A 17,120-nucleotide genomic window follows, 5' to 3' on the forward strand; every position below is an offset into this window, starting at 1 on the left:
CAAGCCTGGTAAACACACTGTTCAGTCATACACTGTCTGGATTCTAGTTGCTTTTTCTTCTTTAGGGTGGAAAACAGCAGACTGTCTAATTTCAGAGCACTGACACCAGCTGATAAAATAATCCTGACATTTGCTTGCTGCAGATTAAAGAAAGCCCCAGCAATTACAGAAAAACCTGCAAGTTTTGGTTCTGTCAGTGACCATCTTTACTCCCTATCACTGTAGTACACTAATGTTTAATATCAGCTATCAAATTTCCCATCCTCAATAACTAGCAAAAAAAAGTTGATCCAAAGGTGGCATCGTGAACAGCCAATGAAAGGAGCATAACTGTATCTCCTGCTGACACGAAGAGACGCAGCCTTTTGTAGCAGGAAGAATTTCTTTGACCTTCTTTGAGTTCTCAGCATTTGCTAAGGTGCCTAAATGTGATGCAGTGAGGAGGGCACTAGGCCATTTGGCATGGAAGATGCAAAATAAAACATCACGTAGTTTTCAGAGTAAGTTTCAGGCTAGAAAGAGCTACAGCTTGGCCTGAACTGGGTAAACACCAAGCAAGAATTAGGTTTTTTCTTAAATTTTTTTTCTTACTTTCCACTTTCCAGCCAATGTAGCACATGAATTTCCTGAGTTTATTTTCACCTGACATTTGAAAGTGCTTTATAAGCACTAATAAAGAAACTAACATTCAGGTAAGGTCCCTCAAGCTGAACAGATAGAACTTGGAACAGTCAGTGAACTTTTCCTCTGCAGAGGAGCTGGACTAGTAAAACTGAAGAGCAGAAGCAAGAGAGAGTAGTTTCTAATGACACAATCCCCAATTGTATAGGTCATAATTTCAAGTCAGCTGCAAGAAAGCATGTCCACATGAAATGCTATTTGCATAAACTACACCTAGCCATGCCGTGTCCTGCAAGCATTGCACTGCACAATGAAGCTTAATGCCAACCTTGCTGAGCCAGAGGTGTGGCTCTCATCTGCGTGGGAGGAAGACCAAACCCATAAGTACGTGTTACTATGCCCCAAACTGGGCACAGTGACAAGAGCTGCCTAGCTTGAGCTGCCTTGCTCGAGTCCAGTCTCCAGATAATTCTCCTCCCTCATTCACCGACTGCCCACTCTCTAACACAAGACAAAAAACTTTGACAGGAAGCTCCAGCAAGACTTTATTCAACGGTATACAATAGGGGGAAATTAAGATTAAAGAAGAATCGTATACATTACTGATTTTTTCAAGTTGCTAAAACAAACCCATTGTGACCAGAACAACTGAAGCTGACGACATAACAAGAAGCGTGGCGACCATCTCTCTAGTGTCCATACCTGCAAATATATGACATGTTAATACTTTTTTTAAAAATTATGTTTCATGCTAGATTTCATACCTGCTGATTTGGGCAGGTTTATGCTTATTCTACCACAATGTAATCAACATGTAAACGAGATAAAGATGAAATGCGATGTTATGGAAGCCTTAGGAAGCTCTCCACATTTCACACACCCCTTCCCCAAAGTCTATCCTGGTACTACTGAGAAGAGAGACTGAACAATACGTGATATCATATGCAGGAGACCTTCCTCATCATCAAATTTTGCCCTGGCTCCCACTTCAAATATATCCTGCATGAAAATAAGGCCAAAGCTTGTCATAACCCCAGATGTATTACCAAGCACTCATAAGATACACATCCATGTCTCCATTTCCCACCATGCTGCCTGTGCAATATTAGGTCACTAGCCCAGCAACAAGGGCTCAATTTTCATTAGGTGTTCATTAGAACTCCTTACTATCAAAACCGTAGTACTCAAGGTGCCATGTCAATGACAATGTGAACAACTGCTTGTGAATCAGACCCCAAAGATTATCCTCAACAGTTACAATACTTGCTTTGCTTTGGTTTAATCTGGACTTTGGTCAGAATTTATATGTTTGGGGTTTGTTGTTTGGTTTTGGTTTGGTTTGGGTTTTTTTCCGTTTAAGGGAGCGGGGAGAAGGAAAATCCACAGTCAGGAAAACATTAATGGCTAAGCTATGGAGAATGAAATAAATGACTGGCAAACTCCCTAACCACTCTTAATGTACAATTACCTCCTGAAATACAGTTACCCCTCAAAAAACCCACCCATGGATCCCCTATAACTATTCTAACAACAGACCTAAAAATACAAACCAAAATGAAGAGTACAGAAATTATGGGCCAAGGCTGTAGCAATGGCTATAAGGACATTTAATTTCCAGACCCAAGGAAATGTGTTGTATTAATCTCTGAGCATACAAGTTACAAAACCAACAACCAAGATACAGGGGGATCTAATAAGATTTCTGTCACCTCAGTAGAAATGCTTTGGAATACAAGCAGCTAAATTCAGGTCATTTTCCAAAGCCAAATTGGTCATGCAGCAGTATAGTATTCACCTGAGGCTCCACTTTTACTGAATTCCATTTCTCTTCTGCTCTCAATTCTTTAGAGAGAATGTCAATGGGAATCATTACTTCTTAACAACTCCCACTTACCCCACAGCTATTTGGGCTTCCTTCAGAGCTCATTTACCACTGGGTGACTAGAGAAAGGTCAGCGAGGTAGAGACAGAAACCTTTCCCAAAAGCACCTATACCCTCAGCCCACAAATGACAGCAATACCCACATATCTGACATTGACAATTTCTACTGATGAAGGGCAGTTGAATTTTTCATCCTAAAATCTGTGCAGGGTACTTACTTTTGGAACTCCCATTCCCTGTTGTCCAGTGGACATACTTGGCGAGTTTTGAGCCAGCGAGAGATGCAGTGGAAATGGAAAGCATGCTGGAAGAGAAAGTTCAGATCACATTATTTTAGAATGTATAAATGTATCTCTACCACTGAAAGCATCACAGTGAGAGGAGAGTAACAAGGACTTGCAGACAAAGGTGGGAAGGACTAATTAGCCTGCCTCACTGGTAAACACCATGGAACTGGATCCACATTCTCAAAGAGGAGAGTGTAATGGCAGCAAGGACCTGTTCTGCAGTGCATGCAGTGGCAAACAACTGACTGTCTGATGAAGGAGAGAATGCAGAGTTTAGCAGCTGCTAAAAATTGGCAGAAGCCTATGCTGATAAGATGTGTATCAGAAAGACAAGAAATAGGATTTCATAGTGAGTAGCAGGGATGATATCTATGTATAAATGCTGAAGCTTTCTGCCACTTTTTTTGACAAACTGAAGCCTGAATAAAAAGGATCTTGCAAAATGAGAAAGAAAAAAAAAAAAAATTCTCAATTTTGTGTTCAGTAAATACAACCTTTTCCACACCCCATATAGCCACTTAAAACAAGGTTTCACTTGCTTTAAACTGCACACAAAATTGTAGTTTTGACACTAGAATATTCTACATGGTTTCAAATTGCTCTCATCCTCTACAAATAGAAATTGCAACATTTATAATCCTGTTCCAGCATTATCATGCTGTAGCAAGATGCCACACCACAGTGAAGATGGGACTGAGGAACAGGTAGTTACTCCATTATGGAAAATTGCATCTTCCAGATCAGGCCCAGGCTAGCTAAGAGGTAAGCAAGTTGGAGTTCACATGCTAGTAGAACCATATATGAAGGACTGCAGGTGGCAAAAAATTGAAGAGCTGGAGATTACACAGTAGAAGAGATTAGATCTTTCTCCAGAAAGGGAAACAAATCACCTAGTTACTCCATATTGACTCCCTGAATCAGCCTGCACAAAGGCAAATCAAGCATGCTGACATCCAAGTAATCCTATTACAACGAAAAAAGGCATAGCTCTTAGGCAGAACCTTGATCAGGAAAATCACGCTCAGAATTAAAGATCTATTATTCCTAAAAAAAAGCCTATATTCCTCCCTTCTCTTCTGTGTATTTCATATTATACCTCTCTGACTTTCACCCTTTCCTCCTTCACTTTTTTTTTCTCCTCTCTCTCCTTTCTACACTCTACTAAATACATGGTGATCAAAATGCTTTATTTATGGTGGATTATCTGAAACATTTTATAGAACTCCTTTTGTATTGAGTTATGAATAAAGGGAACAGAATTACCACACATGAACTCCACAATAAAACATTTTCCTTACATTGCAGACGCCCCATGCAACTGTGCACTCTTCAGAGGTAGCTGATGCTTGGTTTGCTTGACATTCTATGCCTGTGAAAAGAAAGATTAAACACACATAGGCACAAGCAGAAGACATACGTGCAACACCAACTGGTAGAATTCTTCATAACAGCAAGGAACAGGGAAAATTTGTTTTGTTGCATTTATTACATCAGAAGTGTCAAGAGCTGATGTCTTAAGTTGTACTATTTTCCTAAAAGTATCAGTTAAAATATATTTCCCCCTGCTTTCCTCCTTTTCTATATTTTTAGTATTCCAAGGGCAAGACCATATAGCTCATCTACTGCTAGCACATCTGCTTTCCATATTTGAAGGATAAATATTTTTAATTTTGTTCTCCCTGTGTTTTAATACATGCCTTTTAACAATCAGTTGCAGCAGCAGAAGGGAAGTTTACTTAGTAAATTTCTTACCCAGGTTTCTCCAAATCTGAATTTACAGTCTTGTCAGACTATTTTTGCTATATTTAGAAATTATTTTGCTCATATAATGGTGAAGTTTGCTGGTCTCTCTTCAATAGTCTTGTGACAGGTAAGCATAGCCCAAAACCACAAAGTAGAAAATACAGCTTAGAATGTATTTTTTCACCTTTTTACATATTGAAGCTGAGTACCTAGTATGATCCAAAACAAAAACAAAAACAAAAACTACTATGGGCCTGGATACATTTAATTTCTTGTGTCAGATGGCACAGATGAAGGTGATGAGAGAAGGAAAGAAGGAAGAATAGCAATGAAAAAATCAATCCAGCAACCTGGATCTCCATTCTGAAGCCTGAAAAATTCACTTCTGCTCTAGCTCAAGAAGAAATTTCATGAGAAAAAAAGATATTTCAAACTCCTCCAAAGCCACTAGCACAAACCTGTGAGGCCAACATTTTAGTTTGTGCTAAAACTATGCTTTCTTAAAAGTCAAGCCCGAAAAATTTCAAAGAGACATGCTGAGTGATGATCAACTTAGAATTTGATACATGGCCTTGTTGCTTGTTTTGCAGGTCTGTTTTTCCTGGCAATAAAAAATATCTGAATGATCTGACATTACCTGCTTACTTTTAGTCTGCCAAAGTATGTTCAAGGAGCCTTGTTCAAAGCCAGGTTGAAAGGGGCTTGGAGCAACCTGGTCTAGTGGGAGGTGTCCCTGCCCATGGCAGGGGGGTTGGAAACTGGATGGTCTTTTAAGGTCCCTTCGAACCCAAACCATTCCATGATTCTATGAAAAGGAATCTGAATTCACCCATTTAAAAAAATTTAAACCCTACAGGTCTGGCTGAAAAATGTGATCTTTGTTTCCTCTGCCCTCTTCATCCCTTTCTCTATTTGTCACTCTCATTCATGTGAGGAGATGAACAAAGTAAGAGGAAGGCCCATTTCTCCTGAGATGTGGGAGAGATCAGTTAACCTTGGTCATGAGGAACTGCCCAAAAATAGACTTAGGTTTAAAGAACTCAATTCATTATATAGTTTATATTTATTGTATCTATCTATCTATATATATACATGTTTATTATACTTATTATATAGTTTACATCAAGATATGATTCACCAAAGCAGGGTCCAAAGCTCAATCTCTGGCCTGCCTATAGAAGAGAAAAATGTAGTTCACATGAAATGTCCCGTGTCTAATTCCTTAGGCCCTCAATACGTACAGCAACACAACTAAATCAGATTAAGAAAATGGAAGATGCTCAAGAACCTTTAAGAGCTTCAGTTATTTTTGACATTTGCTTAAAATTTGACACCCAAAACTCCTGCACAATTTTATTTTTACTGCAGTACGACTCACGGTCTTGCTAAGTAATCATGGGGCATATTACAGTTTTTTAAGTATTTGGCATGAGACTGTATTATCAAAGAAAATGGTGAGAAAATGAGTGTAGGAAAAGGAGAGGAATTCATTTGAAGGAAGCAAATTCCCTTATAAAGCAAACTTTAACTCAAGAAGCTGCTGCTGAAAGCAAAAAGAAGGAATTTTTTCCAGCACACAATTTACTTTATCTTGATTCTTCTCCTCTTTCTCTGCTGGAAAGAGCATATCAGACATACTAGATTTGAAGTCATTGCACATTTTTATTTCATTTTGTCAATTTTTTAAATTTTTTCACCTCTAAGTGGCCCTAGCCTGGGAGCTGTAACACAATGATTTTTTTTTTTCAGGTTTTAAAGGACTTTGTATTTTGACTGGGAGTGAGAGGGAAGAAAAGTGGCTTAGGTTAGGAAGAAAAGCAGCACTGGCTAACATTTGCTGATGAGCAAATAGTCTAAAACATGACAGTCCCAAAAGCTTCAAGAGGACAGATGAACTTTTGCAGAAATAGCTAAGGAGGAGTTCTCTGGTGGTGATGTAAGGCCCTTCCAACAAGACTCCCAGATTTAACTCCCTCATCTAAAAAGCTGGAGACTACTGATACCATTACCACCACTGGCTGTCAATAAGGGCTTCCCAAAAGCTGAAACACTTTCTGGTTTCCTACTCACCTGATTTTGGAAGAGGACGATACGCCAACAAAAAAATGAAACAAATGAACAATCTGTGTCAGAGAGTGAAAGCTGATGATTCTGGCTCTTGGAAGAAAGAGAAGCTATTTACCATCTGCTGACCCAAAGTAAGTGCTAAGAGACAGTAAAAGGTACCAGAGGAATACTGAACAGCTCTTCTGTTGCCTTGATCTTAACAGAGCATCTGCAGGTGAGGGCAGAGAGATACAGCTAAAACCTGAAATACCTGTAAATAATTGTGAAAGATGCAGTAGAAGCATTTCAACTCAGGGAGTTACAGAAATGCAATTATATAATTGCCAACTGTCGAATCTTGGCATCTATTAAGACCATCCCTCTTCCGTATACCATTTTGGTTGTAGGAGTATTTGGCCAATAAGAAATAAGCAGTCAAAGAGGTTTAAGTGCCCATAATGGCAGGTGCAACAGAAAGATAAAGTACATTGTCTTTTGTTCACAGGAACTACCGATGGACAGCCCACGGAAGCTGCGTAACCTTTGATGATAAGCGTCTTGGAAGACATGCTTCTGATTGGTGATGCAAGCCGGGTAAACCCACTCGTAGTGGGGCTCCTCTCCGCCTTTTAGTGTGTTGGCCTTCTTATTATCCGCTAAAATGTAGCACTGACTGAGCCTTCCAATACTATTTTTTTTTTGCAAATCTTCAGAGAAATTCAGAATCTGGCCTTTCAATTCTCTTGCATCTTTTAGGTAGTTTTAGCAAAAATTCCACAATATAATTCTTAGTCATACTGATCCCCCGTCGTATTCATATCATCGAATTATGATTCTGTTTCTACTCATGATCAACGCCTTAGGTATGACACTCAGCTATTTCCAGTAGTATCACACTCTCAAAATATATGTACCCAGATACCATCTTCCACTCCTACGTATGACTTATCAAACTATAAATACTTGGTTCTGTTCTTTTCTTCTATTTGTAAATCCAAAATCACTCACCCTGTTAAGCATCCTGAGGTTCTTTTTGGGATTCTATGCAATGTAACAAATTTTGGGAAGCTGGAATATCAAATGTGGGACTTTGCATCTTACTATCAAATAAAGGGGACAGTATTTTGATGGCACATTTTACACAGTTCCAAACTATACTGATTAGCTTACTAATCACTCCACGTTTTAGACCAGAAGGTAACCCACTGTACTAAATGCAATGTTTAGTGAACATTCCCCAACCTTTCCATGCTGCAATGACACCAGCAGAGAGCAAGTCTTCAAAGAAATCAAGAAATCAAGTAAAATCTAAATAGGACCTGGGTCCTTCCAGAGGCAAATAAAAACAAAACCCTGAAAATCTACTCCTTTCTGTACACTGAAAACAAACCATATTGAGGGCAGGGGGAATCCTTTGGCCATATTATTACCAAGTCAAATTGTACATGATGAGGAGAACTGCATGACACCTTAACATTGTTATATCCTTGCTTTTGGATGCCTGACTTTATAAGATTAACAATCTTCCATTAGCAGGGCTGGAGTTCCTTATCACTTCTTTAATGTTCTCCCTTTCAAGGTCTCCCTTCATCACAAGGAAACAGAGAAACACTGGCATGCTGCATTTTATCAAATTGAATCTTGTGTTGTTCTTCCCTGCACATTCTATTAATTTTTCCCCAATTTCCCATCACTTCACATCTTGTGTCTGAAAATCTAATTAAAGTGTTGTTTAACAATATTAATGATCTGTAACAAGGAAGTAAGTAAATCCAGAGCCAACAATGATCTTTGAACATCAATTTAGACACTCTTTCTACTCTGTATTCTGTCAATTTTGGTCTGTCATTTGCAGTATGGGCTTTTCATAGCATTGCTCATACCCTAACTAATAAGGGATTATGCTTGAGCAACTCAAAAAAAGAAAAAAAAAAAAAAAAAAGTTACCTATGCCCTCTTCCTCCACTGTTTTTCCTGATCTACCTATACACTCACAACCTCACTCAGATTTTGGTAGGATGTATTTTTTTGTGGTTTGGTTTTGAGTTTGTTTCTTTTTGAAAGAACTGACACGCAAAATTCACTACAGGAAAACAATATACAATATCTCTCCATTCTCCTTCCAGCTCCTGCACATCTTTCCTCCACCTGCATAGGTCCTATTTGCTATTTATTAAGAAAAAGCAAATATATCAGACAGTATTTGGTCTCTCATGGGAGACTTTTTTAATTCTAAGGCAGATTCACAGAATGAACACACAAGCATCCACTATCTTACAACATATCCCACTTACCACAAATAATTACATTGAATTACATGATTTTATGTATTTATTCCATACATTTGCAAATTCTATAAATCTAACTTCAGTTCTAACAAATCTAAAATTCCATTTGCCTGTAGGTGACATTCTTTCCTCTCTAATATACCATAAATCAGAGACTAAGTAGTAGCCCAGTGTCCACATAAACTACTCTTCAAGATGGCACAGGTTAGAGGTACTTAGAGAGGAAATCTTTATATCTCAGCATATTTCATAACCACTATCCTCCACTTGCTTCTCTTTAATATTATTCCCTTTTTTTATTCCCTTTTCTTTATTTCCAGAAATAAACTGAGGCATGGATAGGCAGTAACTGACTCAAAATACAAATAACTGTCCCAAAGCATAGCAGTAAAGTTGCATAACACATTTTCAGCCCTGTGTTTTACAATGTTTTCATTAAAAAACAATGTAAAATAAGCTGCATCCCTCCCGAGTTGTTACTATAAACTTGAGGTCTCATTTCTCTGAATTGTTTTATTTTCACATAGGCTTACTAACCTAAGTTACCATTACCAGTAAGTTCCAAGGCCAACTGCTTAAAACCAAAGCGCAACAGAACTATCACAATGGAACCAAAATAGGAGATTCCCAGGCAGGGCAGCTGTACTTGTTCTTGTTTTGGGGGGTTTCACAATCCCCACATATAAGTAATATAGAGCAAATAAGGCAAATTTCTATCTGGAGTATATTAAAAGGTCTTCCGTGCCTCATGAGTGAAACAAGATGGACAGTTATAGTGCTACCAGTATCTCCTCAGTTCTGAGGGGAAAAAATGGTTTTGTACTTATTACCAATCCTTTAAGGGATCAAAACAAGTGATTTCATGGAGGCACACATATTTCATACTAGAAATTTGTATACTTAACTCCATTTTCACCTTATTTTCCTACATAAAAAGCACGTTTGTTAATTGAATCACCAATACAGCACAGGAGAAAAAAATAATCAAACTAATACTAGCAATAGATTGTTCTTGATTTAGGCATTTCATTGCTTTCCTTTGTGAACAAACAATTAATCATGTAGGTGGCTACAAAATACCCCATACTATCACATTAACTAACTTGTATTATGCAAGACAGAATGAGGAATCAAATAAAGTCACTGGTCCAAGCCTTTCCTGGCCAGACACAGGAAGTGTTACAAAATTCCATTCTAATGACTTTCAGCAAAACCATGAAACCCATAGAAACGTCCCCAACTCTAAAATCTAATACTTCCCTTGATGAGCAATACCTGTTGACCCTGCATCATTTCAGTTCCTCCTAGCTCTTTAGTACTACTCCCTTTTCTCTTTGTCCCATCCAAAATACACTCAGGAACATCACCTCATGTACAGATGTGGCACCAAGTGTTTCTGCTCTTTACAAGAAAAGGGTGAAGGAAAAGTAGTATGCTGACAGAAGTCACAAAAATGGATTACAGGCATTTGGCACTACATAAAAGAGAAGTTAGGATTTGCACTGTGAAGACTCTTAAATGAAAGCTGCCTTTGCTGAACTATACCCTCAACAGGGGAAATTTCAGCTGTGTGTCACATACAAGTGAAAACTGTCAGCTGTCTTCCCCACCATTTACTTACATAGATCCATAATATGGTTTCTGCAAATGGCACAGTTGTCAACCACAATGTCCCATGCCCACAGAGCTACCGCGTTCCACTAGAGGGAAAAAAAAGAAAAACATTGTTTTGACTCAATTTACAGCACACTGAAATCTTTATTATTCCTCAAGATACCAAATATTTTTTAAATTGAAAAGCTGGGCTATTTAAAAAAAAAGAACATGAGTATTTCTTTATGGAGAGTTCGTAAGTGTTACTAGAAAGCAGTGATACATTGCTCTCACCTCCCAGACCCAGTATCTCCGTCCAACTTCAGAAAGAAGGTAACTCCCATAGTTTCTTTTTTTGTCTATCAAATGTAAACCTCTGCATTTCTACTCAAGACCCTGAGGCAAGGATGCAGCTCATTCCATACCCTCAATTCTGATGGAAAGGATAGTGTCCAGGAGAAAGGCCAATCTGTATGAGTTCTTTTAGTAATCACTCCTCAGAGCAGCTGGCGTCAAGAATCAAAATAATCTTGAATGATACCCTTCACTAACTCCTGAACAATCTCCTCTGCAAAAAGGTAACTAACTGTCAAATTAACCTTTCAAAGACCAAAGTTATAAAGGAAAAAAAAAAAAAAAAGTTCATGGCAATTTTACAAAACTGATTCAGACAAGCTATGCAGAAAAGCCTTTTTGTTCATCCTTTCCCACAAAAGCATAATCAGGTCTTTTGTAAATTCATGAAATAGATGGGCTTGCCTTCAATATTTAAAGGAATCCAAATTATATTGATAATTATATTGATAGGATAATCTTAATGTACCACTCAAGCCATGTAGATGTTTTACTTCCATTTTTTTCAGTATGTTTGTATTGCCTGTATTACAGTAAATCTTCTCTACTGTGCCCCATCTACATCTTGATATTCTCAATGCTCCCCCTCAGCTCAGGATTCTGAAGGAGGAATGCAGGCTGCCAAATATTGTAAGCACTATTAATTTGTTAAGCACTTCAACTTTTCATTAGTACTCCTATAAAGTCATCACAATACTAAAAGATCTTTTAGCAAATGGCTCAGTAGTGATCTCATTTTTTCTCCCCATCTCCCACATTCAAGTCTAGCCAGGCTTCTGGTTGAGTTACTAATCTCACATGGACTTCATCCACACTTCAAGGCAGCTAGGATAAAAACTCCCAGCACCTCTGTCTCTCCTACATTCCCAGGTACTTAATCTCTTGTCCCAACATAAGCTATTCCTGCAGCTCACAGACCTGTACCAAGTCACACATGCAACAAATCTACCTCGACTTGCTATGGAGGAGGAATGTCACTGACACTCTCCTCTCATGTGCTATTTTATCTGCCTGTTTCCAAAGAAGCAGCAATCACATCATCCAAACACCTCCTTCTGCATAGGTCTGCAGCCCCGTGCAGAGCCAGGGGTTTCCATCATCACTGATGAAAGCTGTATTTCAAACAAACTTCATCTATGAGCAAGAACCACTGGAAATGCATGCCAATATCCACTCCACTGGTAATTTTCCAAGTTCTACCTTAATAAAAACCCATACAGCCTTCCTACTTCCTCTGTGCCCACCTGTTTGGACTATGACCATGACCAGGTGACAGAGAAGCTGGTGACACTTTGACAGACGAGCAACATTATGACTATTTTGAGGAAGCAGACAAAGCCAGGGTGACAGCTGAGCATTTGCTGACAACATACACGTTGCTATGCTTGATTAAAAGACTTATTAAAAAAAAAAAAAAAAAAAAAAAAAAAGCGATCACACAAATGTGTGCGTAGAGACCACACAAATGTGTACGCAGCACCCCAGCAGCACATGGAGAGCTCGGGTGACTGGGCCAGAGAGGCTGAGGCTGAGGAGAAAGAAGCAGAACTCAACCCTCCTTCGCGTTTTGAGCTGCCCAGAGGTTCCGCGGCCGCCCCGCAGCGCCCCAGAGAAGCGGGCGGCGAAGCCCCTGACAGGCGCAGCCCCCTCACACCTCCTTCCGCCTGCCCCCTCCGCGCGGCCCCCGCCAGCCGCGCCCGCTGATTGGCCAGCCTCCGCTCCACGTGCGCCAACGCCCCTCAGCCATTGGCCCGGACGCACGCCAGCCCTTCCCGCAGGCACCGCCCCGCCCCTCCTGTGGCGCCGGTGTGGATCCCGGCGCCCCGGTTCCGTGAGAGGCGCTGGAAGTCGCTCTCTCCCCGAGCCCCTTCGCTGCTACCAGGCCGGCCCGGCCTCCCCCTCCCTCTGGAGCCGGCGGGGGAACTCGCCAGCGGGCCTCACTTTCTTCACTTCGAAGCGCTTCTTGCCGGCGCCGCTGTTGGTGCCGCTAGGGGTGTCCACATCCATTGCGGCCGCCATTTTGGATGCGTGAATCCGCCCGTCCTGCTCCGCGCGCCTGCGCGGCGGGACGGCAGGCGGGGAGGAAGGGGGTGTGGGCGGTGCTCCCCGTGGGGCCCGCCCCGCCCCGCTGCCTGCAGGTGCGGGAGGGGTAGGGTAGGGTGCCTCTGAGGCGGAGCCTTAAAGGCGCCAGTGAGGGCGGGGCCCCTGCGCCGCCTCCGCCGTTACCTCATCACCTTCCTTCCCCACCTCCTCTTCCCTCCTTCCCCCTCCTCGCCATTCTCCGGGCGGGGCCGCACGACGGGAGGGAGGGGGCGCGCGCGCGCGAGGGTCCGGTGGGGGAGGGCACGCGCCTGAGGCGGGAGGGGCTCTGCCGGCCCTCGGGGAGAGCGGGGGTGGGGCTGGCGGGGGGGCGTAACTGGGGTCGGTACCGCGTCCCCGTCCCTCCCTTCTTCTCTCCCTCTATCCCTCCGCCAGCCCACTCGTCCGCGAGCGCCGCTCTCGTCTCCCCGGGCAGCGAGCAGGTGGTGCGGACCGGGCCGGACCGGACTGACTGGCCTAGCTGTATCCTCTTCCTCCTGACGAGAGGGTTCGCCGATCCGCCGCTGCTCGGCCTCACCTCGCCTCAGGCTGCAGCGCCGGGGGACGTCCCCGGTCCCCCGAGCGAAGAGGGAGAAGGACGAGGAGGGGTGCGGGACCACGGAGGGAGGGGCAGGCGGGGCGCGGCTCAGGAAGCAGGGAAGGGAGAGTGGGAAGATGGGGTTCCCCTGTCCCGATTCCCTGGATTGCAGGCCCAGTTGGGTCCTGGGCTGAGGGATCGATTTGAAGCGAAGCCCCAGACCTCGCAAGTTGCTGTGTGTGGCTCTGATTCTTGTTAAGTGTTTCACCAGAATCACCTGGGATGTGCTTCTCTGCTCTAAGATGAGGGGCTTCAACCCTTACTAAACTTTTTCCTCGTTTCCTCTTAATTGATCTCCAGGGAGCTCAGAACAAGCTAGGCTTGCTGATGCACTGTAGCACTTTTGTTCGCTAGCAACAACTCGCTAGTGGGTTTTGTGATTTTCCATTTTTTCGTTTGTTTGCTTGCTTGGTTGTTTGAGGTTTTTAAAAAATTATCTTTAAAGGAAAGCCAAATAGCTAGAAACAGAATTCACATCGTCCAGACTTCTCTTTTAGCACGCAAATTAGGCTAACAATAGTTACAAACAAATGGGTTTTACTTGCAGTACTACAGCTGCCTAGGCCCTTCCTGCTCTTTTGCAAAGATGGAGACAACAGGCAGGAGAGCTTGCTTGTACTGGGAACTTCCTCTCTCCCTTAGTACAGCCTAAAGTACTTTCTGAGAAGGTCAGCAGTAGTATTCCCTGAGATGTGGAAACTGAGGAGAAGGTACTGCCCAACAGGACAACAGAAGGTCTTGAAGCTTTGCTTTGCACCCAGCTTTGCAAGTCCTTGTAGACATGCTGTTTCTCAGCAGAATCAACCTTTAAAATCCATTTTTGCATGTAAATGCAGGAAGGAAGAGATAGTAGAAGCACAGCAAGGGCATTCCTTACATATATATAGACAAGCAATATCTATACTGTACCTATCAGAAGCATTTGTGCCAAATGGCAGATCCCAGTCTGACTGCATTGTACCCGTCTTGCTGCATACAGCTTTTGCCTGTGACCCCAGTGCCTGCTGGGATAGGAATGTCTGCCTGTCTTCAATAAATTTTAACCTGAAATGGGTTAGATATTGAAAAGAGGATGCTCCCACTAGATGTGTTGAATCACTTTCAATGGGATTCATATTGAAAGTTGGCGTAGCACTTGTGCCTTGAGTTAAGCAATGCTAAATGTCTGCAATGTCAGGTTGTGCCTGAAAGTTCCATACACAGTAAAAGTTAATTTGAAGAAGGTTCTCTCTTATTTATACACCATTTAACACCTAGTTACCTACATGGAAAGCTTCTATTTCAGTTGATGAGTCCTTTCCCCAGATGCTGTTCAGTTATAGTGCTTCTCTTATTCCTAGCAATCAAATGAAGCTGCACAGATTCAGGATTTGTTTTGTTTTTGTTTTCTTTCTTACTGTTACTTCTTTTTCAGGATTATAGTGTGGAGGCCTTTGCAAAGGGATATTTTGAAAAGTGGAAGATGGGTACCTGAGAGCCTGATTTTTTTCACCTTGAAGAAAATGGCTCTTTTCAAAGCCGAATTTGCAAGCTTTTCTTTTTAACAGAATTAATTTTAACACTAAATGTCTATGGCAGTATCCCCAGCGGGACATTACGCAGTAGGAATCCAGGACACTCTATAAACATGCACAGGAGGGCACGTGCACACCAGAGATATGTTAATATTCATTTTCACTTTAGATGACTGGTGCATGGTAAAATTATTGTCTTCCCACCAGAGCTGATGTCACCATGGGGAGATGGTTGCCAATAGGTAAAAGCCATGCAGCCAGCAATCATGTGGCCTGGATTTATCATTCTGTATCTGGCAACAAAAAGGATATGGATATAGCAGTGCAGATCTCGAGTTAAGTATTGCTAAAAAGGTGGTGGTGTTTTCAAGAGAAAAGATAACAAACATGGTGCAGAATAGATCAAACATCTGCATAGTTAATATTTACTGATTCAGGTGTGGAGATACAACTATGGGAGGAGCATTAAGATCTTCATCATGCTTCACAAAATGAAGTTAGTGATGGTATTCCCTAACAGTCCTGCATTCCATAGGAAGGTCTGAGCTACTCTCTTTACTGTACATGAAATAATCTGTTTTCTGTTGTTTTTAGTGCTGTCTCTAATTTCTTTCCTCCTAAGAAAAGGGGAGTCCCTCAGACCACTTTTCCCCCTCTTAGGACTATATAGATAGGTGTCAGTAGCTGCTGCAGAAAGTCTGCAGCTTTGAAAAGCATCAGCCTCAAAAGAAATGTAACACTGTGGTCAGAATTACCAAGGATGCTTTGGAGAATGGATCCTTTTTCAAATCACTGGGATGTGTAGGGGAAAAAGAGGAGACTGCCAAGCTGAAAAGTCAGGGAGACAGGCAGACAGACTGGGTGACATATGACAACTGCTCTGAATATGGTTAGTCCCTATTAAAATGAGACAAGCTCCCACTCCCAGTTGTCAAAAGCTGTCCCGAGAGGCAAGGTACCAACACACCTGGTGACTCTGGTGGAGTTACCTTCAAAAACCTGTGTCTAACACTTTGATTATTGTCTTTCTCCTTTACAGTTCTTCTGTTGGCATGTTTTTTTCTGCAGCCACCAACATCTTCCTATGTTAGATTTATCCCCCAAATGTTTCCCCTCTGCCATACATGGACCCTTGGACCTTTTAAAGTGTGTCTGGGCTGCTGTGGATCTGCTGGCGGAGGGGCAGCTGCACAGGGACCAGGCAGACAGCCTGGTGGTGGTACTTAACAAAACTTGTTCCTCCAAAGCACCAGAACAGAGGGATAGACACAGCAATGGGAGGATTCCCCAGAACTAACTGAGCCAGAAGGAAAATACACACAGGAAAGGTTGCTTTGCTTTCCAGTCCTCACCACCTGAGCCTTTTGCATTCTGCTTCCCAGCCCCACAGACAAGGTGAGCACTGCATCCTCTGCTAGCACAGCTCGTTCTTAGTGGGCACACCAGTGCCAAGGATCTCACTGAGACACTCGTGTCACTCTTGAGAATGAAACTGTTCTGAAGGAGAAGAGAGAACTGTATATGCTTTTTGAGTATTCTTTCAGAGCAGACATCCTTTACTGTACAGTCATGACGAGTAGGGATGGGCCTTCCCAAGACTCGCCGAGGAGCAAAGAGTGGGGGAAAAAAAAGGGAGGTGGTTCTTCCCAAGTGCTTACAAACCGTCCTAATTTTTCTATCTGGCCTTTTCGTGCTGCTTCACCCTCATCCGTGCTGGCCTGCGTAAGGTGTCAAGGCAGTATCTAAGCAGGGCATTACTTGGTAATGTGAGACTAGTTTCCTATTTAGTTAGCTGCAAACCCAAGGAGTAAAAATCCAAGTGCATTATTATTTACTGTTTAAAAGAACTATTAGGTGCTAGCTAGCTGGCCTCTAGTTGCTGATGGCTACTAAAAACATTTGAATTGACTAAGCTAGTGATTTACCTAGCCCCCCTTGTGCTTTGGATGGCCCAGCCCATGGGCATGTGACAGCAGTCCCAAATGACTGTCAGGGCCAAAATGAATCTGCTGTCTTTCTGTGTTGTCCACAAAACTTCTTGAAGTTCACCAAGCAAGCAAACAACCTCCCACCAAGGTTCTGTAGAATCCCCAGCTGATTCAATGTGCTTGGCTG

At 42.1% G+C, this 17,120-nt stretch overlaps 1 protein-coding gene across 1 annotated transcript; it reads right to left on the bottom strand.

Moving 5' to 3' along the window:
* Positions 1 to 1,141: 1,141 nt before the first annotated feature.
* On the bottom strand, positions 1,142 to 12,908 carry RBX1 (ring-box 1). The gene is made up of 5 exons (XM_030455351.1): positions 12,756 to 12,908; positions 10,489 to 10,567; positions 4,089 to 4,159; positions 2,722 to 2,807; positions 1,142 to 1,323 (listed from the first exon to the last, which is right to left on the bottom strand). Exons 1-5 carry the CDS (start codon positions 12,831 to 12,833, stop codon positions 1,311 to 1,313), a joined length of 327 nt encoding a protein of 108 aa, XP_030311211.1. The 5' UTR covers positions 12,834 to 12,908; the 3' UTR covers positions 1,142 to 1,310.
* Between the last annotated feature and the right edge of the window lie 4,212 nt (positions 12,909 to 17,120).

This window comes from Calypte anna, chromosome 1 (genome assembly GCF_003957555.1).
Source record: "Calypte anna isolate BGI_N300 chromosome 1, bCalAnn1_v1.p, whole genome shotgun sequence".
NCBI classification, from domain to species: Eukaryota; Metazoa; Chordata; class Aves; order Apodiformes; family Trochilidae; genus Calypte; species Calypte anna.

Excerpts from the sequence above, each read along its gene's own strand:
- RBX1 (XM_030455351.1), bottom strand. The coding sequence starts at position 12,833 with ATGGCGGCCGCAATGGATGTGGACACCCCTAGCGGCACCAACAGCGGC. Across the intron at positions 10,568-12,755 it reads AGCGCTTCGAAGTGAAGAAA|TGGAACGCGGTAGCTCTGTG; the intron begins GTGAGGCCCGCT and ends TTTTCCCTCTAG. Across the intron at positions 4,160-10,488 it reads AAACCATATTATGGATCTAT|GCATAGAATGTCAAGCAAAC; the intron begins GTAAGTAAATGG and ends TTCTTTTCACAG.